At 41.5% G+C, this 24,350-nt stretch overlaps 1 protein-coding gene across 1 annotated transcript; it reads left to right on the top strand.

Annotated features, from left to right (window-relative positions):
• Positions 1 to 15,438: 15,438 nt before the first annotated feature.
• chrnb4 (cholinergic receptor, nicotinic, beta 4 (neuronal)) lies at positions 15,439 to 22,903 on the top strand (the record flags this gene model as incomplete). Its single annotated transcript, XM_084541237.1, has 6 exons — positions 15,439 to 15,491; positions 18,047 to 18,188; positions 18,942 to 18,986; positions 19,559 to 19,668; positions 19,857 to 20,907; positions 22,218 to 22,903. The coding sequence occupies 6 exons, from the start codon at positions 15,439 to 15,441 to the stop codon at positions 22,380 to 22,382; spliced, it is 1,566 nt and encodes a 521-aa protein (XP_084397363.1). The 3' UTR covers positions 22,383 to 22,903.
• Positions 22,904 to 24,350: the final 1,447 nt, after the last annotated feature.

Genomic DNA, 24,350 nt, shown 5'->3' with positions numbered 1-24,350 from the left:
GCTGATTCACCACATACGCCTTTGGGTTGTTTGTCAGAGGAGACAGCACCATTCTCACCAAAGGGAGGAGCAATATACTATTTTCCCCCTGGGGAACAGAGAGCATACGATCTGGGGCAGAGAGGGAAGTTCACAACCAGGACAAAGAGCCCTCATAGTAGGTGTTGCATACAATATGTCACACAATGTAGAGAGATTCCAGTTTAATTACAGGGATTGTTCAACCGTGTCATCCTGCGCTGGAGTGGAGCCAGCACTGGTCTCATTTAGAGTGCATGTCTGCGTGCTGTTTAATGACTGATGGCTATGAAAGCTTTCTGTACCGTAAGGGGAGACATCCACTTATGATTCAAAATCTTGAGGACCCCTGTGCACAGCTTCCCTTTGTGTGTGTGTGTGTGTGTGTGTGTGTGTGTCCTCCAACAACCAGATTAAAGGAATAATCTGGTTTCACTGAAGTGGGGCTGTATGAAGCAGTTATGGTGGATGGTGGTTGGCATGCCCACAGTTTGTAGAAGCAGACAGGAGTAAGGATACAGAGAGCAAGCAATGGACAAGCAGAGGACAGCAACAAAATGTGTTTAAGCCACCTAAAACAAAGCCCAAATATATGCATCCCTAGCAGTTAATTCTATACTTAGAATATTACACCACTTTATCTTGCAGTTAGTCTTGTTTTCCGAAGGGGAACTAAAGATGTTATAACGGTCCATGATCTTTTCAAAGCTACCAGACCAAATTGACAAAAAAGTAATTTTACCTTGCAGAATACAGGAACCGCTAGTGTACCCCTTCCTTGATTGGTTAGTTTATTTGTGTTATTCTGTGGTGCTTTAGTTTGGATGCAAATTAATGGGTTAAAACACCAAAACAAGCAGTAGACAAGCCTCTTTGTTGAATCTATGTAAAATCTGGATTAAGTTTATCTCAGGAGTATAAATGGAAAAGACACATTATCATGTTTTGTTTATCGTAAATGCAAAATTACATTGTTACGGATCGGGCCCAGAAATTTTATGTTCATTTGTGTGAGTACCAGACTGTTGTTTGAAGGACCAAAAGCCCAGTAGGGAATACAGATGAAGGTAATACAATTCACATTATCATAATTAATAGCCAAGATCGAAAGCATCTTCTACAGTCTTACGCTCTTTACAGCAGGAGTAATTATAAGCCAGAGACTAGCACCTGTGCAAAGCCCTCTAGGTTTATTTCCAGTATTTCGTAGCAGGTGTCCTCTTGAGATATTGTCACCCAGGAGGACCATAATAGATGTTTTCTTTTAAGAGTGCAACATCCAGGATACAGGCTCGAAAATGAACTGAAATACTGATTGAAGGAGACGGCAAGAAATGTGCAACAATACAAAGCTGAACACTAGAAACGATTATAGGCCAAAAAGTTTCAATCACTGTACTGCTGTGAAAATCTGCTCAACCATTTCAGTCACAGAGAGTCACAGATGAAAGGCATGCTCTTACAGGTCATGTTGTTGCCTGCCACTCTGGTGAGACCTTTCTTCCATGTGCCATCATTTTAGTTTACAAAGGAAGGAAGAAGGAAGGAAAGCTTAAGTAACAGACCAGGAACACTACATATTTTGTAGATCACAGAGGATTATACTAATTTGATTTTACACCGGCGTCTTCCAAAACACAATTACATTAAAAAGCACTTGGCAATTGTATAAGGCTCAGTCTGTTGAAGTGTCTCTGCGATGAGCCCACAGAGGGCCATTACTCTCAAATAGCACAGAATAAAGAGCAAATGTCACCTTGAACTGCAGCGTTGTCACCACAAGTGTCTGAGCACCTCATCAGTAAGAAAGTTGAAGCTGTAGATGGAGTCAGCTTTGAAGGAGAAGTGTTGACATCATGCACTTTGCAGAATATTATGTAAAAATGCTGCATGGGAAACAGAGGCATCATGCTGATAAGTTGCTGCTGATTCAATGATTTTGATCACATGTACTAAATCGTAAGGCGCGGAAATTACTATCAGGCGAGCAATTAGCAAATTCTTTCAGCTTTAGCAATGGAACATTTTATATTAAACATGTAATTCTCAACAAATCTGTGATGTTTATACGTTGCTCTTTGCATAAATAAAACCCCAATGCACGCTGAGACACATTTGAAAGTTGAGGAAGAGGAAGCTTTACAGTAAAATGGCAGAAGATGTAAAGCTACTGGAATATTTTGTAACGTCATATATATTTTTCATACGTTTCACAATGTAATGGATAAATGGACTGTGCTGTGCCAGTCTAATTGGATAAGGGTTATCTGTGGAGCATCGCTGCTCAGTGGGATCTGTTGTTCCTCATGTGGTCTAACCAAGTAAACCGCTGCCTAATCACATTCAAGCCAAAGTCTATTTAGTTTCCGGGGCACTGCTGCTCTCGCAAGAGGCCAAAATGGGTAGGTGGAAGGGGTATCGTAAATGAGTGCACCACTGCCAATCTATCCGTCCTAATGCTAATACGGTTTACGGGGCCAGTGAGAGACCCTGACAGTCTGACAATGGGGGAAGGAGGCCCGGCTTAAATCAATTAGCTAAGAGGACAAATATCATCTAAATCATACCCTGCCTGGCCCTGGGCAACACGCCTGAAATGGAAGGCTCGTGCAGGCAGAGAGTAGCACTTACTCAGTCCTGGCTGGGGTTATGATTGAGGTGCTGACAGTTAAGCATGCACTTACTGTTTCAACCAGCTCTGACCTGAGCAGGCACCCAAAGTTGAATCAAACCTTGAATAAATCCATGGCTTCATCAATCAAGACATGGTTCATTTCTGCTGTATTAGAAATCTCCTTCCTTACAACTTTACATAAAAGACTCTCCCCAAGTCATGCCCATTTTACGCTCGAATTGGGCAGTTGTGAGCAAGTATGAAAGCCCAGTTGACAGAGTTTAACTTCTCTCTCAAGCTCTCTTTTCATTTGTTACACCACTCCGAGCCTCCTATTGCTTTTATTGTGTACACACACTTTGTCCTTCGGTCCATTTTATGTGCAATGATTTGAGACACAAACTGAGTGTTAAACTTACAGTAAGTGATTTGCAGCAAGTGGTATCAAACACACATAAAACAAGCTATTACGTGATTTTTATTTTTAAATCGAGGGCCTTTTCTGCCATGTTAACTGTACAACAATAACTAGCTTTATGGTCTATTTCTCAACCAAGAAAGTTTTCTCAGACTGAGAAGAGCCTCTAAGAAAGTCTTCCACCTGTCCGCCTTCTTGTCCCTTGAGTGTGGCGGGGTGTGGAGAATAGGAAGGGATATCACACAATGAGAAAATGCGGTGGACATATGGTAGCTGTACTGAGAAGCTGTGTGTGGCAGATAACATTTTCCACCGATGACTCTGATCACAGCGGAGGCTTCAAGAAGGCGAGGGTCTCAAGGGGAGCAACTTACCATCTGGAATCCTGCGAGCAGTGACACATCCAATTTACCTCTACCTGTGGACCAGTGAGTAACCTCTCTGTAGTGCTCACCGGGCCAGAGGCAAGAGCCAGAGAGATCACAGGTAGTCAGACAGGACAGACTGGTCAAACTGAGCTCCAAAGTAATGCAAAGTTCTGCTTTTGTCTAGTTCCCTTTGTTTCGGCTTTGTTTTTTGTTTTTTTCAATATATAATGACCTGGGTGACAGTTACACTTTTGTCGTTGACTGCAGTTTGAGATGTATCAACATATTTGCAAACCCATAATGTTTTATTGTACATTAGGTTGATGTTTATGAGCCTGTATGATATATATCTTACTGGACACATGATTAGTGTGTAATATGGTTCTTTTGAGCCTGGCCTTATTTCAAACTTTTAGTTTCAGTGTCCTCCTCATCTGCTACCAGTCCACACTAAGTCAGGAAATTCTGGGATCACAACACACAGTACATCCAATCAAACCAAGTACAATGTCCTAACCTCTCTCTCTCTGGTCTAATGCCAAGGAAAGGCATTTTCATTCATACCACCAAATAACTTGGATCGTTAAACTGGGAATGAAAAGTCATCAGTCATATTTTATAGCTGGAAGATTCCTCTCCAATAAATTATTTTGCTTTCTTGGCAAATGTCAAACAAATGTCTTGATATTAGACAATCAAAAGGAAACAAAAGCAATAAAATGTCATATCAATCATATGAATCGTTTCGGAATTACATTAGATGTCTCAAATGTCTAATTAACACTCAAGGGCATGAGACATACTCATTTTTCCTCGTGCCTTCAAGCAGAAGGTGAATGCAACCTCAACTTGTCTCTAAAGTGTGTGTTTGTCGGTAGAATAGTTGTATACTCAGTGTATATTCTCATTCTCACTGTCACATTCCGGTGAGAAGTGATACAAGAAGTCTCTTGAATGTTTTTAAAGTAAATATGAAGCTACAGCCAGCATGTTATGTTAACTTAGGGAGAATCAGCCTATTTGGCTCTGTCAAACTGCACAAAGTTCCCAACGTTTATGTGGAAATAAACATGCTAACAGCCTGGCACAAATCAACAGTTTTGGTCTCTATAGCTAAATTCAAAATTCATGAACACTGAGGGGGACTTTTTACATAACTCACCTCTATAAAGTTCATTCATTCATTCATCTTCTGTACCCGCTTATTCCTGTTGAGGGTCGTGGGGGTCTGCTGGAGCCTATCCCAGCTGTCATCGGGCGAGAGGCAGGGGTACATCCTGGACAGGTCGCCAGTCCATCGCAGGGCTAACACAGAGACACAGACAACCATTCACACTCACACTCACACCTACGGCCAGTTTAGAATCACCAATTAACCTAAAGAGCATGTCTTTGGATGGTGGGAGGAACCGGTGACCTTCTTGCTGTGAGGCATCAGTGCTAACCACCTCACCACTGTGCCGCCCCCTCCTTAAAGTTATGCATAATTAAAGGCTTGGGTACATTCACAGGTCACTAGCTGCCTTTTTGGAAGAAGCCGGGAGTTAGGCGGATTCAGGTACAAAATGGCAACAGCCAGAGTCACCACACTGACACGTTTACATGGACAGCATGTCTTCAACCCAATGAAAATCATTCTGGGTAGAGATTCCAATTTAACCCCTTGACGCCTGATTTGATTTACAATTATATAAAAAATATATTATTTGTGTTTGTGCTTTGAAACTGATGCTAAATTAAGTGGAGATTGTTAATTTGTCTATAGTACACAGTATAGATATAAATTTTGGTATGATGCAAATTAGACAACAGGCATGAAAGGTAAAAACAGTAAAACATTTACTGAAATTACAAAATTGATATGTACAAATACATTACAAATTCAAATTACACACTATACACTATAACACCAACTATTATAATCCAATTTGAAACAGAGTTCAAGCATTTCACTTAGGACTTCTAAACTTTAAAACGTTAATTCACAAATGAACTTCCTATTCGTTAGCTTCCATTAACTGGATGTAGTTCCCACTCCGACTGGTCCTATGAGAAACTAGTGCTTGCAAAAGGTTCCTAGGTATGTATTGAATGTGCACAAACCGACATTGGAGGATTACATGCGTTATTTTGGCTGCAGTCTGAGCGGAAGCAGTGCGTCGCGAATTCGCGACGGGGTTAGCCGTTTACATTGATGCTAAAAACATTTGGTCTGACAGAGATATATAAGTTTACATGCTGAAAACATCAGTCACAGTAGAGGTTTTTTGACATGCATGACAAAATGGTTCTGACCACTGTGGAGTGTCAAGTCTGCCATAACAGAAAAAGAACATTATTTATTGATAACATTGGGTTCATTCAATAGAAGATGACTGGTTTGGAAATTTGTTATGGGTAGGGAATGCAACACTGTTTGAGCATTTTAATGACTATCCATTTTTCATTTGTAGTGACAATCAGTTTTCTTTTCTCCCATTTAATTTTTGACAAATTTGTTATTAGCCTGATGACCGGAAGTAGAATCCAGCTTAAGCATAAGACCAATAACTATGGTGGAGCTTGGACAATAATGTTGTGGGTCCACAAGAACTTCTTTGGCCATGTTTTGAGATGTGGCATCATGCAGGGCACAGTGTGAGGTAGGACACACATGATCCATTTGTTCAGCATTTTTGTATTTTTACTGATAAATTTGTATTTGTAGCTTACAGTCAGGCCCATCTTGATGAATATAACGGTTTTGAAATAACCAAAAAGGTTTTAGTGTCCAAACATATACGATACTGTAATTTTGAATCCATGTGAATCCATGTACCATAAAACACCACAGTCACTAAGACAGCCAGCCAACTTCATCATAGCATGAACGGCTGTCTGACTCCTTTTACTGTACATGACCGGAGCTTCCATGATGCAACTACATCCTTTTAGCCGTTACTCACTGGATAAGTTGGGTTAATGACGTCTGTATGTTTGGCCTGGATTATGTCTCCGTGATTCAATTCTGTGTCTGTTATACCATCAAACCAACTCTCCAGAGAGACAGATTGAGAGGATGAAGCCTCCCCGTCCTCTGTGGTACCCAGGGGACCATAGAGGACCTCATCATCTCAGAGATGTCAGCCTCAGTGTGGGGGCTGGGTTCAGATGGTGAGGTGACTGATTGCTGTATGTCTGTCTGGACTGGCTGCTAATGATGCAGGGCAGAGATAATCAACTAACCACAGGCAGCGTGGTGGGTACTTACTCCAAAATAAGTGAAACAGATTAGATGTGAAGCTGCATTTCCTGCGTGGAAATCCAACCATCCATCAATTAGCTGAAAGCAAATACCCTTTAGTCAAAGAGGATAGGTTGTTGTTGGTGGAGCTGCTCTGAAGTGTACCTACACATGCTTGGCATCCTGTGTCTGTCTTCCATTTTGCACCACATACTGTGATCTTGAATCATAGGATGATATCAGTTCAGTTCTGTCCCTTGACTTTGTGGGAGAGTTGGAGAAACAGATGTCTGCCTCCAAGCTGTTCTGTGGGCAGCTATGAGGAAGGAGTTCTGGGAGTGTCATCTCAGTCTATTCCTTGATGTTGTCCAGCCAGCTCTTCTCAGTGTCATCCGCTTTCCGTCTAACTCATCTTAGAGTGAACTCAATCTTGTGTTCCTAAAAATGCATCCTCCCACAGAGACCACCGTCACAATAGTATATACCCTATCTCACATTCCTGGTCAGGCCCAGGTGGTTCATTTCCATGTCCAGCATTGATAGGCATTGATTGAATCGGCACAGCTCTGACGCTACTATGAGCCCCAGGAGAGGGCTTTAGCTTCCAAGGCTCATAACACCAGAGTTGCTCTGTCAGTCCTACTACATCATAATCATCAGCTGTTCTTCCAGTTCAACACAAATTAACTCAGAGGATTAAATTTTGCATTAGGACTTTTTCATGCTGTAAAATCAATGGCAGACAGGAAATTTTATTTCCAAAAGGAAGAGAGTGAACAACAGTTGCAATAATGAACAGCACTTAAAGACACACAATGTTTTAATTATCTTGTTCGGAAGCTAAATGTTGTGTCTGTGCTAAAGACTTTCACTTATACTTCTGTTCAGCTGAGATGTAATCAATGTTCTGAATCTACACTGGCCACCGACATCTCACACAGATTTATTTCGACTAAAAATGAAACATGAAGTTAACTTTACACATAGGAGATGTGTACAGTTAACTTCATGTTTCTCCACAATTATGCACAAGTAGTGCATATATTTATGTTCTGCCAAAAGGTAGTGAATTTTAAAAGGGGTCTCGTGTTATGGCCGAGTTGAAATCTGAGTTCCTTTTATTCGGTCCACCAAACTTGACCTGTGATTAGACACGTCAAGCTTTCCCCCTGTAACTTAGTTTTGACTTACTGATAGCCAAGGTAGTACTATCATGCATACTCCAAATATTTTTTCATGTCTATCGGACCCACTGATTTGAACGTTTTACTAATTCCTTTTAAAGACCTATACAACACTCTTTGTCACAGACGGAAACTTTGTCCCAGCTGAGGAAACAGCTCAGACAAAGATGCTCTCTAAGCTATTAACTGCAGCTTCTACATGTGTCAATTATGGACCAGATTTAACTTCATTTTATATTAATGAAAGCATTATTTATCAGTGATTCATACATTTTCTCTTTAATCTTTACATGTCTGACAACAGGAGGGATTTTTAATCCAATGAGGCCGCTGCAGCTGATGACCTCTGTGATTCAGTGGCACCAACCCTGTCTACACATTCCTTTTGAATATATCTTTTTTTTTTTTTTTCACTCTGCTTCCTGTGGTCTATGAATTTGTTTTGTTCCTAACATCTAACTCTTCCTTGTGACAAAGGATTTGCAGATAGACACAATTTGCACGGTTTTGCTTCTATTAGGCTCTTGTCTAGGAGCTCTTAGACACACCTCTCTGAGCACATCAAGATCTCATACAGGGCAGAGAGAATTGATTCCAGTCAGCTGGGATTGTCAGTTAATAGTGCCTATGTAAACGGCCTCACAGTGACAAATGAGATCAATTTTACAGTTCTATTAACACAGGAGGGCGGCCGAGGTGTTTTGTCATTTAAATTACGCACGCTGACAAACTTGTGCAGTCGGACAAAAGCACATAGGCACCAATGTATGCCCACATGCTCTCATACATATACACAGACTATTGGGTGTACAGTGGTATCTATATGACCCTGTCACTGTATTTTATTCTGTTTCCGGATCACCATTTAAAAAGCTGCAATTTATTTTAATAGAACAACAAGCTGAGTATGACACCACTTTATTCCAGTTCCTGGTCTGTCAGCCTCTTGGTTAACAGTCTGTGACATTTAATTCCGTAAACCAGCCTTTCAACTCTCAGTCCCTTCAGCAAAGGCTTTGATGGCCAAAACGACCAGACAAGCTCCTTGACTGTGGACATCAAGAGAAGGCCACCTTTAAATCAGGGGGGTGCATCAGAGATGGCCCAGACCAATCGATCCGTTCAGGATTTGTGGAGCTGCGCCTCAAGACAGGTGCGGTTTAATATCCCTGTGTGAGCTGTAAAGAAATGGCACTGCAGAGTACATTCGATGGGTCACATTAAGTCCGGTCCTATCTGCAGGTGTCACGTAAAAACATTTATCTCCTTCACTCTTTGCTGTATGACATATTGGACACTGCACTCAGGGGTGGTCTCACCTTCCTGTCTGCCACCGAGAAGCAGAATACATAAATAAGCAAGCTAATCTGTCTTCTCCAGAGACTATCATTACTGACTGTTGGGATAGGGCCTTCCACTGGCCACCTATTGCGCCATTTTGCTGACCTTCCAGTGTCTTATATGTTGGTTTGTTCAGGTTAAAAAAAAAACAAAAAAAACAAGCCATAAGTGGATGTGCAAAGTGTAACCGTCACCTAGAATTACTGCTAAATGCAGTGCAGGTTTATTGCAGGCATGTTTAGCAGGGTTTCACCTTCACGCTTCAAGAAAAAGCCTATGACAATGATATGTTTACAAGAATAAAATCATTAATTTCGTGGTAAGTATTTACGTGGTCCTGGCCCAAACACAGAGCACTGGATGTCTGGGAGTGACCACTGACAGATAGTTTCCAGTGATAAGCACGCCACAATCCGTCATGGAGGTTCCACTAATGTGAAATTAGAGATATCATGATACATTAAGCTTGAGACATCAATCCAAATCCAAGAAATACCACATTGCAAAAGTACTTAATTATAAGTAAAAGGATTTCAGCCATCGCTTACAGTTTTCCAATCATTTCTAGAGGTGCAGGTTGTCAACAGGTAAGGCAGGCAACTGCTTGGGGCAAAGGCTGAAAAACTTTAAACTACAGCAGTGGCAATGTGCTACGGTTTTCCAGTGACAGTAGGATTCCATTATATGTCTCGTGCATGGCTCTTTAAAGTAGATAGGTATGACAAAGGCACCCAATTTAAGGTGAAAATTAATTATCCCTTTGGCAGAGGAAAAAAAAGCAAGCCAGCAATAATAACGGTTCCTAATAATACCAAAAAGGCTAACTGAACCTGACTAATCTAGCCTTAACTATAAGGGAGAGACATTTGAATAAAATAACTTCCACTTGTATCACATCTTATTTTATTTGTTCTTTCTTTGACAGCTAATGTTATTTAACTAGGAAAGCAGTGTGTCTACCTCTGTTGTCCTGGCCAAGTCCAGTGTGTTGATTTCTGGCTAGGGCCACAGTAGACTCTAGATTCACATCTGATTTTATCATTTGTATATTTAGTTTTCCTTCAGTGACTTGTCAATAGTGCTATCTGAAGCTAAGTGTTATATTTCATTGATTCATTGTGTGTCTTGTTTGTTAATCTATGCAAATACTCCATTTTAGTACGTTTAAGCTACTTTTCTCGGCTGTTTATGCCTTTACTCAGTAGTAAGCACTTTCTTGGGAATTCTTTCAGTTTTGGCCGAACATGTACCTTTGCAAGATTATGCAAAGCCTTGTGATTTGAGCAGACAAACTGTAATTCACCCACTAACATGCTCATATATTCATGGAGATGCGAACAAAGCCTCTCCAAATGCACTCACATAGAGACAAGTCACAAACTCTCATCTGTATTTACCGATCATCATCTTACATGAACCAGCGAGATTGGCTGATCCCCCTGCAGGCGACGCACGGTGGGTAATCGATACTTTCACATGAGGTTGAGACTCTCTGGCACAGAAGCCAAGCACTCCAGGTAATGAACTGCCTGCTTGATATATATCCCTCACGGGCTGGGATTGCAGTGGTGCAACATGGTACTGCAACAGCAGCATTTCTTTGATTAGCCATGTCTCTCCCATCACTCTTCCTTGGCACACAGGAAAATTTCTCACGCACATACTCTAACTGTCTGTTGAAGTGGCAACATGTCCGCTATCACTCTGCCGTGTAAAGATTGGAGAGCACCTTTGAAACACCATCTCTTAAATCATTTTACATCTGATTTGGAAAGAAAGTAATGGATTCATTTTACGTTTTCAGTTTTGCAGTTTTCACCTAGACAAAGTTTGCCTTCTGTATCATATTATGAAGTTATTTTCTGAAAAATAAATGAAGCTCACCAGGCTAATGAGTCTTTCAAACGGTCTGCATCAACCATTAGTATGCTGTGAACTGTCAGAAATGCTCTTTACAGTCCTTTTTACTCATCTCTCTTTAATGCCTCTGAAACGCAAAGCTCTCAGATGTCTGCCAGATATGCTTAGATCCTCGTTTTCTGAGCTCTTTACTGGTTTTATTCTCTTCCACTGAGAATCCAGACAGGCTTCCCACAAGAGTAAACTTGATTAAGATGATTTAGAGACGTGAAGCGAATTCGGTCTGTGCTGATATCTTAGAGCACCTCACATCCAGAACAAAATGACAAAAAAACCCTAACCCTAACCCTAATTGCAGACATTTGAGCACACCTGATCAGAAATCTTCTATACCTGTGTTTTGTGACCCCTGAAACTGGCTGCTTGCCATATTGTTGTACCAGTATTCTACTGTTTCACTTACAATAAGTAGCTCTGCACTTGAGTGTCAAGAAAGATATTGTACCTGGGTCCTTATTTTCAAAATTGGCATAATCACAATTCATATTTTTAAGATGGTATTCATTGGACAACATTCTATATCCCATTGCCCTACAGTAATGCTCACATTTCCAGTGTATGCACATACATGCATAAAAAGTCTTTATGATGTTTTAAACACACATAGTAGATTAAAACATGAGAAATCTTAAACAAATCATGTGTACAGTATATCATTTTCTCCGCTTATCAACAGTCTGCAGCCTTGTCAGTGAGCCTGTGACATTGTTCATAGCAGGGACCATTTACCATGGACTCGTTGGTCATTGGTCATAAACTAGACTGCTGGACCAATAAATATTTTGACCTGATGTTGGTGCAAGATGAAAGATGGAAGTACACAGTAAAGCGCATTAATTTAATCCCAAGATATTTCATTTATCAACCCGAGCTACTAGCATGCTTAAAACAAACGTGACAGAAAGAAAAATGACACACATCCTTTTGTGTCATTAAAATGCTCCACCAGTGAGCTGTGTGTCAAAAAAAGCTGTTTTTTTGTGGCTTTTATTTAGTGGCACTTAAACCTGCTCCCTTCTTGATGAAAAAGGAAAGCTTGCACTTTATGACTGAAAAAGGCCAAAGCAAAATTTTTCCCCAGGGCCTCATCACTGTGGTTATTAAAAAAAAAGCGTCAAACATCTCATTTTATTCTCTCAAATAGTGTGCCAACTCACCATAAACTGTAATATGTTCGAATATAGATGATCATTTTGGAGATTGATAGGGATTGGATTAGAATCACAACTGCCATTAAACAATTAGCACTTGTACAGTGTTTGGCATTTGCATGTATTCACACATTCAAGCTACGTAATGCTACTTGCAACTTAAAACAGGAAAGTATTCTGAAAAAAACATTTGTAATGAATGACTCATTTGTCCATCTCTGAAATATAATGGATGGAATCCTATAGTGATGGGATTTTTGGCTTTAGTCCACCATCCAAACAACTGTCCTCTTCTGCAGTAAGGAATTATATTGTCTGTATTGAGCATTTCACAGAATGTGTCCCTGTAAATTGTCATCACTGCGTATTGTGATGAAGTCCTTGGCCATTTACTAAATGAACTGGCTCATGGTTCATTTCTAAGCAGTTTCACCGGTCATGATGCAGTCCACTGCAAATCAAAAGTCTGCTGTCAAGTCTGTTGCACCAGTTCAAATCAAGGTTTAAAAGTGTTAGAACTAACTCTGCATCAAAAGCGTTTTATCACAGTGTGGTTATTGTGTTGGATGCTGCAGGGAGATGTGAAAAGAAACTGGAATGGAAAGCTTCCTGTTTGAAGCAGCAGTGCAAATTTATCAGTGCCACTGGCTGTATATAAAGATGGATGAACCCTTTGTGACGACACACAGCAAATTCCCAAAGGATGGCTTTGAAGCTCAGTGTGCTGGCTTTCTGGCCTTAGCCACCTTGGCAGTGCCTGGCTCTGCCTAACTCCAGACTAATTCTAAAATGGGCAAAGAGATGGAGCCTGAGCGGAGCTGACACCTAGGCAGATAGCAAGCAACCGATAACAGCAGCCAGCTGTCACTCAAAGAGGCAAGTCCCTTAATTATGCATGCCCTTAAAGCTAAACACAATTTAATGAGGTGAGTTATGAAAAAAATCACCCATAGCAATTCTCCCAAATATTAAAATTTGCTGTAGAGACCAGAACTGGCTTTGTACCAGACTATGAACGTGTTGATTTCAGCAATAAGGATTTGGATTTCTGCGAGGATAGATTTGCCTCCTGAGCCAACCTCAATTGGTCATTTGGGGAACTGCAGTTTCTGGCACTTCCAAGTTGACATAATTTTTGCAGCCACAGAGGTTGCCGCTTGATCGTGGCAAGTCAGATGTGTGACTAGAGACAGGAAAGACCCAAACACAGGACACACACACATAGGAAAGACTGGATGAAAAACCAAAAGTCAGTTTTAATGGAAAGAAAATGTGCTGCTGTCACTAAGCAAGATAAATCCAAATTAAGTCAAACTAAAGATGTCTCAACAACGTAAAAAGACCAAGAGTAGTTCAAATGAAATTGATTTAATTAAAGATAAACCAAAAAAAAAAAAACTGTGAGACAAGGAAAACTACAAATGGAAACATCAGGGGAAAGACACATGTATATCAGGTAAGCACAAGTATATTGAGGGTAAGACAAACTCACATGAAAGATTATATATAAACACACAGGGCAACTAGAAACAGGTTAAACTAATAACAGATGAGCAAGTGAACTACAGACACGGAAGGACAGTTCACAGGACACACCTGAGAATCACTAGGGAGGAGCCAAACAATCACGAAAGTGGGAAAACCACAATGGAAGTTAAACCAACACGAAGCCACAAGGACAAGAATCTTTTCACCATCAACATAAAAATTATTACAATAGTCACCTTTTAATATTGACAGGCAACATCCAGTGCAAGTGCAGGAAGCAATTGCATATTCATATAGTGCAGTGAAAAATAAGGACACACACAGTCTGGGTAACGGACGACTACATTTACCATTACTAGATTGGCATTATTTTTATATTCATCAGTTATCTTGTTCTATGTCGACAACAGTAAAAGTCACTTTTAGTCACCCAAATTATCATGTGATCTTAACTGTGCAAATGATCAAAAGGACGTATGTGGAGAGTTTGACGCTAGAAGGCTGGTTTTAATTGCATTAAACATATATATACATTTTATTGACCAAAAAAATTCAAAAACAAATGATTTTTTCTTGTTCACAATAAGTCGGACACATATGATTTTGCAAACGATGGCCCGGTTCCCCTCAACCTGATAAGAAAAAAATAAATAAACAACAAGATAGGGTCAAAACCTAATCAGCCCCTATTGATCCACTTGCAATGGTCCAGAATACATGTCTTTGGAGCTGAGATTTATAACCCCAGGAGAGTCCTTGGTGCTGTTCTTCATGACTGATACAGTTCCTTTACTGGTCAGTATAATGAGCCTTTAAGCATCTCGGTGACCGTAAATCTGCTGCGCTAAGATTGCACAGCTTCAGGTCTGACTGGACCTCACCTCAGTAAATCTCACATCTCAGACCGCATCATAATTTATTCGTCCTGTTTTGAGCACACTCACCAAAGCAAGTCAGCAAATGACCAGAAGTCACCGTGGCTGTGAAGCTATGTTTGGTAATTGGAAGGGCTTTAGGCCCAGATGTGTATATCAACATCTGGAGGCTATTTACATGCCTGGGTAATTTTTATTGAGGAGGCTGCTTTACTAAAGATGTCAAGGCGGGAGTCTTATGCATGACACGTTGGTTTCAAGATAGTTTAATAAAATATAGTGAAACTCCTTAAATTCTGGAGAAAGGCCCCATCCGAATCAAAATCACTGTCAGCTTTAGAAATAATTTCTTGTATCTTTCCTGGCAAAATGTTTATCCATGCTTTTGTCAATGAGGACAGAGAAATAAATGGATCATGATACTGACATGACTTGCATTATCCCTTGTTCCTTCTCTTTTGCAACATGCAGCAAATAACATCTTCAGTGGTACAAAGAGTATGAGAAACCTACCATCTAAAATAGCTGCTGAGCTGGTGAAAACTTGCAGCTGATCACAGAACGGGTGCAGGACCTGCGGGAGTTGCAGGGGACAGAGACAGCAGCGCGCCAGGGCAGGGTGCTGCGCGTCGGCGGAGCGCAAAGACCAGTGTGCTCAGGAAGCTCGGCGCATTTCACAGGGCGGCTCGCTGAGAAGTGAACCCACGATGGGGCAACAGGCATCCGCGCAGTAACCACACCGAGAGCGCGCAGCGTCCGGCATGTCCGAGGGGAAGAGAGCTGAACACCGCAGCTTTGAGGCTTCATCACTGACAGCTGATCAGATGGTGCCGTGAAAATGACTCGGACTCTCTCCATCATCGCTTACTTTTTCTCCTTGATTCACTGTAAGTGCGTCTTTCTTTTCATTGTGCGACTTGGCACGTCGATGGAGGTGAATTCTAGCATTATAATATCAGTGGCGTGTCTTTCATTTGAGAATTTATTTTTCCTTTATTCTCCCAAAGTATAATCGCAGATTCCAAATGAAGTGAAGTTTTCAGTGCAGTGCCTCAATTGAAAAGCGAAAATAATAATAATAAAAAAGTTATAGCTATTCTGTTTTGTTGCTTGATGTTACTAGAATTTCTCACTTTAGTTTAAGAAAACATGCATGAGTATATATCCTTAACATTTTTTTTACAAGTTCAGCTAAAATATGATGCGACTGCATTTCGACATATTATCTCATCTAGAGGCAATTTGATGAGTCAGCCCTGCTATCAAATGTTGCCCCTAGCTAACAAAACAGCAATCAGCTCTTATATGAAGGTTTGAAATATTAAGAGTGGGGCCAAAACGAATAGATGTCTACCACAAATGTTTATGTTCAAAAGAGACTGAGCATTTAAACATATACAACTTGGCAAAGTCATTTAAGAAGTTCAGGAAAGTTGCACCTGCTTCTACATCTTCAAATGTCCTCTGGTGAAATAAGTGGTTTTGTGGTTCTATAGATATGGATAGGATCTCTATGGATGTCAAAGAAACAGACAGAAAATACACAATGTTATTACTACAGACTATTAGAAGTGTAATACAAGTTGCACCGAAGAGATTCTATATGTACACCTCAGTTAACCTTTGCCCCACGTTTTGGTCCATTTGCTCGTTTCATTATGATCTCAAGTCACCAACGGCTTTGCTATTTTCTAGAATAATGTTTTTGAGTGTGCTGTGCAGAATGACCTTTTCAACTCCAATATGGCTTACTCTGGCATTGTATTAACACGCCTGACCTCACTCTCAATCAGTGTAATGTCAAAGCAAACACTTATGAGAAGCCGTTCATTTTACGATTTAAACCCGCGCACACACGCGCACTTCAGAGCCTACTCGCAAGCGGCCTTGACGTCTCGGGAAGATGGAGCTTGTTTTGACTCTGGCTTCCAGGAGCTTTGACAACGCACCATCTGCTGAACGGTGCCGTGGAAGTCCTTCTGTGCTGGATGGGACCCCAGCCAAGTGACTGACAAAGGCACAGTCATGGGAGCATGCACCGACCCGTGGGGTTAGAGTGTCGCCACGCCACGCCCTGCAAAGCTGCGGGAGTCCGCGGGCCGATAATGACACACACAGTGGGAAGCTTGGGACGACAAGACCCGTACTAAAGCTACAGCACCATCCAGAGCGGCGGCTTACAGTACGCCTCTGCTGTGGTGATTCTTCTTCAGCAGGCCCATCAGGAAGAGTCTCACCTCATTGGAGTGTTTCCAATGAATAAGTCGACTCAGCTACTCCACACCGTGAGGGGGGGCTTTAATAACCAGCCACATGCAAAGTAAATGGAAGAGGTAGTGCGACATGCATTTATTCTTCTCCACATGGGAAGAGCAGATCATCAGTTTCAATCAGGCTTGTCTTTACCCCGTGACATGGGCCTCATTTATCAGGGACCAGGCGGCAGAGGTGGAGTTTATGCATTGGCAGCTTATTCTCATTTAAAAGACACATCTAGTGGTGTTGCTTTAAGCATAGACGATGCAAAAAAACAAAAAATATTATTAACGTGCTGTGACAATATTACCCTTATCCCCAATCTAATTTCTTGTTTGGAAATGACTTTAGGGTCCTCATAACATTTCAGCATCATTTCCACAACACAGCAGTCTCTTGGTTTCTTAATTGGCAGCTGCTGGTTCCCTTAAGACTCGGGAGGTTATATGTGCAGTTCGTATGACGCAATGGATGGAGAAGGAATATATTCTGGGGAGCAAATTAGTTTATCTCTCTCCTTTTCATAATGTTTCACAGTTTTAGCAGAAGGGCGGGAGTGCACACGCGTCCCGAGGAGTTACTGTTACACCAGTATCATCCTTTCATCAGTCGCCTGTCATCAGCCATCATTCGGTGCTATAACAAGATATTCAATAAAGGTGTTGAGGTCAGAGTGGCAGATTGCAGTAGACCTTGGCTTTATGTGCTCACATAGAGAGTTTATGATCTTTTTCAACGTAAAGATAATATTTTCCCCCAATTAAAGACTTACCCTAATCATACCTTGGCTTCTAAGCACAGGAATGATAGAAATAAGAATTGACAATAATACAGCCAGCAGTTTCAGTGTGTTTTTCCCAACTTCAGTTCAGTGTCATTGTACTGTGCCACACAGATAACCACTATTTAAAAAAAATGACAGAGCAGGATTTGTCTTCTTCTTCTTTCTTTAAAATGTCCAGTTGTAAATCCATTGTTCTCAACAGCTTTGTTTTCTATTTAAGTAGGAGGAACCAGTGACGAAGACCTGAGATTACTCTGTAAATGTTAGGCAACAACACAGGGTCACCATCAAATCTTTGTTTGAGCATATAGTCTCTCTCCATTTACACTAGATTTAGCGTTGAAAAGACTTCATCCGAAAAAACACACACGCGTATGTAAATAAAACTGTTTGTGTCGCCAGGTAGCAGCAGTGCTGACTCAGAGGAGCGTCTCATGAACTGGCTGCTGGGAAAGGATCGCTACAATCCGCTCATCCGCCCGGCTGTCAACAGGACCGAGAGAGTCACAGTGAAGCTGCAAGTGTCTCTGGCACAGCTCATCAGTGTGGTAAAGCCCCAAACACTCGTCCTCTCCACGAGGATGTGTGTACATTTCGTTTCTTTGTGTGTGTGTGTTCATCTCTGTTTGTGTGTGTGTAAAGGAGAGTCTATGTGCCGAAGAGACAAAGAGGGAGACAGAAAAAGGGAGACAGAGTGAAGGAAGGAGGTTGATAGAAAAGAAGAAGAAAGAACCACAAAGCTTCATGGAAGCAGTTAATTACACAGCAGCCTCTGCTGAGGCGCCGTAGCTCCATATGGATGGATGAAGTTGAGGATAGATCTGGTCAGCTGTGATCTCCGCCTCTGTCATGTCCAGATTGAAACTTCAGCACATTGGATTAAAAGGGGCCATAAAGCTGTTTTAGACGCGGCAATAGAGGCTTTCCTCTGATTTACAGTGCAGGCTCCTTCCAGCTGCAGACCGAGGCAGCTAGGCTCACTCACAGCCTCGCTTTATGAGTTTGCATTGTACCCCTTGGGGTAATTGCCATTTGGTATCGCTTTATTGGAAGTGTATGTCATGGCGGTGTGATGACAGTGCAATCAACAAACATGTTAACAAGCAATCTGAGATGAGCAGAGGGTCTTAGTGCAGTTAGTTTTGACCTCACTTCAAAACAGATGCCAGAGTAAAGATGACACCAAGCGGGGAGCGTCAATATGTACAGATGCATTTGCAAGTTGTAATACACTGACACGCATGTACAGTTAAAACAATGCATAAAATAATAAATGTCATAACAACATTTTGTATTTTCAGAATGAAAGGGAACAGATCATGACCACAAATGTCTGGCTCACTCAGGTAAGTATGACGAAGGTCAGAGTCACATTATCTGAGGCTTTGTTCAGACTACAGGCAAATCTAATTTGTTTCTCTAGTCAGATCTTTAGGACAGACAAATGCTTATTTGCAAGCTATCAGATTGGATTTGTGTTACCAGAAATCGGCAACCAACGAATGTGTCAGTGTCTACATTGGTGACAAGGTTTTACATGTTGCTCCAGTAGATTCCTTCCGCTTTTGCCCGTTCAAAAGCCTCCATGGAATCACATTTCAAATATGTAAATTTCATTTGGATCCAGTTTGCCAAAATCTGATTTAATTTGTTTTCTTGATGGACCCACTTTCTAAAATCAATGTTCGGAAGAGCTTGCATTCTGAACAACCCTGTGTCTTTGTCAACGTCCTTCCCTATGAACTTGAATTAAACCATATCCGTTCCTCCTCTCTCAATGTGGAACAGACTTCTGTAATTGTGCTCCAATCATATTTCAGCGATAATGAAGCATGTAATAAGGAATGAGCTGGTATATAGAAAGTGCCCTGAAATCCGAGCACCAAGACTTGACAACCAGGTTTCTCTGTCTCTCCAGCACTGGGTGGACTACAGGTTATCATGGGACCCCTCAAAGTACGAAGGTATTGACAAGCTGCGCATTCCCTCCAGACACGTTTGGCTCCCAGACATTGTCCTGTACAACAAGTAAGCATCATTGACTTATATTTCGATTGACCGGATTGACTTTGTTGGAGAAAATAACCCCAAAATAATTATAATGAGTAGCTATCCTCTTATCTTCACAACAATTGCCAGATAGACAATGCAAGCCTCAAAGATCAATTAATTTTTCTTTCTTTCTCTTCTCCTTGTACTTCTTCTTCCTCCCACAGTGCTGATGGAACCTATGAGGTAACAGTCTTCACCAATGTCATTGTCCTTTTCAATGGCAGCATCAACTGGCTTCCTCCGGCCATCTATAAAAGCGCTTGCAAGATCGAGGTCAAGCATTTTCCTTTTGACCAGCAGAACTGCACCCTCAAGTTCCGCTCTTGGACATACGACCACACTGAGATTGACCTGATCTTGAAGTCCGAGATGGCTAGTATGGATGATTTTACTCCCAGTGGGGAGTGGGATATCTTGGCGCTGCCAGGGAGACGGACTGTCAACCCCCTGGATCCCACCTACGTGGACCTCACGTATGACTTCATCATCAAGAGGAAGCCCCTTTTCTACACCATAAACCTCATTATTCCATGTGTTTTGATCACCTCTCTGGCCATTCTGGTCTTCTACTTGCCTTCAGACTGTGGAGAGAAGATGACCCTCTGCATTTCTGTCCTGCTGGCTCTCACTGTGTTCCTGCTTTTAATCTCAAAGATCGTTCCTCCCACCTCACTGGATGTGCCCCTGATCGGCAAGTACCTGATGTTCACCATGGTGCTGGTGACGTTCTCCATCATCACCAGTGTGTGCGTGCTCAACGTTCACCATCGCTCTCCGAGCACACATACCATGCCTTCGTGGGTCAAGCTAATATTCCTCGTGAAACTGCCTACCTTACTCTTCATGAGACGCCCCCACAACAACTCTGCTCGCCAGAGACTGCGTCAACACCGGTGCCTACGGGCAAGGAGAGCCATTTTGGGTTTGAATAACCCAGTTGCATCCAAAACAGGTATCACCATGTCGTCCTCTGCCCTGCTGTCTGATTCTGCCTTCTCCACACCAGGACACAAAAATGTAGCTGCTGCTATGGGCTACAGCCACCCCAGCAGGAAGGGGGACTTGCGCTCCACTGATTACCTTCCCAGCGGTTTGAGTTCCACCCAGGACCTTCAGCAGAGGACGGCCTCAGATTGGGCTGCTGATGTCCAGGAAGCGGTGAACGGGGTGTGCTTTGTGGCGGAGCACATGATGGGAGATGATGATGATCAGAGTGTATGTATGCACATTCAAACCAAATGTTTTATTGAATCTATACAGCTATACAAGGATAACAATGGATTTTGGTGGTATTGTAATGATTTCATGGTGCAGCTTGTGTTCTAACAAGAATCAATATGTGAGTATGATAGGATCATATAAATCCACAAAGACCATGCCCTATTAGCTTTACAGTTATCGTACTACACCTGGCTAAAAGTGGACAAACAAATTTTATTTATTTTTTCTTGATGGGATATTACATTAAACTGTAAAAAAAGATATATAATGCAATCACATTTGTTGTGCAATTCACTGAATAGTTCAAACATTTATGCTATATCCCTTGCTAAATGAGAAGATCAATATTAAGGATTTTTCATCTAGGAGGGGATTAGCTTAGCTTAACTTAGCTTTGCTTTGCTTAGCTTAGCACAAAGCCTGGAACCGGTGGAAACAGAGGTAAACAACTATTCTCGCTCTGTCTAAAGTTTAGAAATCCACCAACTAGCCACCTTGCCATTTTATATGTATGTGTATTACCAGTCTAAGATGGTGACACAGGTCAATGTAGAAGAAATACTTGGAGCTTTGCACTATAGTTATTTCTTAGGGGGCAACATCCTCAAACAGGGACCTGGCAACCAGGGGAAATGTTGGACAGCAGTGGATGAGCATAAACAGATTTTTTTTTAATAAAGAAGTAGTTATAGTATACAACGTCTCCTCCCACTTCCAGTTTTTATGCTAAGCTATGCTAATTGCTAAGCATGCAAACAAATAAAAATTCCTCATCTAATTCTTGTAATGAAAGCAAATTAACAAATTCTCATTTTGTGAAGGCGGATTGAACAAATTTCAGCTAGATATTTAAATTTTTTTTATTATCAGGATCATCTGCCAGTGCCATTGTCTTCCATCTATAGTGGCCCCAATAAACTCGGTCAAAGGTTATTGTATTGACGATATAACATTTAGTGTACACTCTGTGGCCCTTGAGGTGCAGGAAGGAATAACCTAAAGTGGTGGCTGTGAACCAGCACATTGAAGGTAGACTTTGGTTAGTCAATCGCTTTCTCTGACAAATCAATAAAACAGGGAGGGAAACAAGAATGAGAAATGACTTGTTTCAAAACTACCAAGGACAGCATTGACAATGGGGTGAAAGGGTCAATAGCTCCTTAAGTGTGGGTCTCAGCAATATGGGGATGGCTCCTTACTAAGAGATAACATAACACCATTGCTGTTGTTTGCAGGTTGGGATTCTGTGTGACGCTGAAGTGAAAGATGCACACCGAATAATTTAAATTTCTACGTGTTTGCAGGTGATCGAGGACTGGAAGTATGTGGCCATGGTGGTGGATCGTATGTTCCTGTGGATCTTTGTGATAGTGTGTGTGGTGGGCACCCTGGGCCTGTTTCTTCAGCCGGTCTTCCAGAGTCAGATCGTTCCCAGCCAGCAGCCCATCTCAGAGACCCCTCGCATCTGACGAGCAACGAGCGACACTGAGCAACTTCAGGGTTGTCTTAAGAAACTGAGCTATTAGGATTAACACAGTAACACGTGGATGCAGGCCAGTGAATATCTTCATAGTGTTTGCTTGTAACACTTTACTGGAAGGGACCTGAAGCACTGACATGATGTTCTCCATGCCAGATCCTTCCAACATGGCACCAGAGAGTGTTCATTTAGACAAAAAATTACTTGTAAACACTACATTTGTACATGTGTAACAGGCAGGATGTTTTTTCTGTGATAGAAAATGGATTGGATGTCTCTGAACATTCAAAACCTTGTGGCCTACGTCAATAAAGCCCCCCAAAAAGTATATCTTCAAAGGACCTGATGTAGCATCATTGCACTGAGGTCATGCATTAATGGATACTGTGCAGAAATATACCCACTGTGACAAAGATGTGTCTGCTGCCTGAAGTTGTTTAACTCCTTATTTGTGTTACTGTGTCAGTGAATTATAATAAAGAAAAAATCTGCCTTCTCTTTTAGCAGGATTAAATGTGATGAAATAAAGTCTTAAAATTGTCAGGGTCTTGCCAAAGTGCTTAGTTAATCGGTGTTGCCGGTGATAAAAGTTTGTCCTCCCAGCCAATACGTTCGGTGAAGATGTGCCAGTGAGGGTATTCTATCATATAGATAAGACAGCTGTTCACTTTAAATGTGAGAATGTGTGACCAGGCAAAAAGTAAAAAAAAAAAAATGTTGATACGACAAAACAGCTTTAGATGGAGCCGATATTGATTACAGTGCAGGGACAGTACTTATATGTATTAAGGTTTGTATGTGAAGGAGAGGAAACTAAATGTATTTGTTTCAGATACTGTAATCTCATGGCTGCTCATTTGTGCCTCCATGCCACAGCTGATCTACACACACACACACACACACACACACACACAACCTTAGCTGACACACACCCGGCCACACACACCATTTACTGCTCAGTAAACAGTGCTGAGTGGGCTCGTTACAGATTCTGCAGACTGTTGGTTCTTTTGCGAAACCTTCATTTAAATCAACAGATAGCAATCGGCCCCTTAATGTACGTGATTCACAAGCTTCAGCTTTCAAAATCTTTCGTAGCTTCCTCATTCACTGGTTAACGTGTTAGTGAAGAAGCAGGCATTCATCTGTCACAAGCCAAACAACCCCTGAGGACTCAGTGAACGGTTTTCATTAATCACAACCCGTACGTCAGCTGTCCTGTCATTAGGCTCTAATAAGAGAACAGCGGGAATACTTCTCTATAAATTGCAATGCCAAATGAGCAAGTGTTATCTTCACCGACAAGGATCTAGCCCTTGAAAATGTAAAATTACATCGCATTTCTCTAAAAGTCAAGTTTTGTTTTTTTTCGCTTGTCTCAGAGGAGGTCAAAGTGTGGGGTCTCACACCAAATGGCGTCCCTGATCCTGTCAGAGATTTATTTATCATTTAAGGACACTTCAGTAGGTTTGAAGTCAGCTGAAAAAATCCGAAGGACAGAGTGCCGAACCACTGGACCACACTGTTGAGCAAAAGATAAAAGAAAGCATAATAATCTGCTACTCTGGATTGATATTGCTGTATCAATAAAGAAAAGACAGCCATATCATGACAGATCTATATCCCATCTCATTTGTTTTAGGGGGGAAAAGTGTGTGGCTTGCCACCAAAGAGAATAAAATGAATGAAGTATGTCATGAACAGGGGCTTCAGAGGTTATTCGTCATGTTTGATGGCTACTTATTAATTTAATGTGAAAGTCTGTGAGAGGAAAATGTGTGTGAACGCCACCTGGGTCCACTGTCAGCAGAAAATATTTGCTCTGCAGTGACATTGGACATGTTTTGTTTGAATCAACTCTCGTCTGATTCCGACTGCGCTTTCAAACAAGAGAATCACATAAATCAGTATCAGTCACTGGATATTTTTTTACCCCGACAGTGGCGCAGCGCTTCAC

Source organism: Chelon labrosus (assembly GCF_963514085.1).
Source record: "Chelon labrosus genome assembly, chromosome: 3".
In the NCBI taxonomy this organism is placed as follows: domain Eukaryota; kingdom Metazoa; phylum Chordata; class Actinopteri; order Mugiliformes; family Mugilidae; genus Chelon; species Chelon labrosus.
The sequence above is the reverse complement of the archived record's forward strand: the minus strand, read 5'-3'. Positions and strand labels throughout refer to the sequence as shown.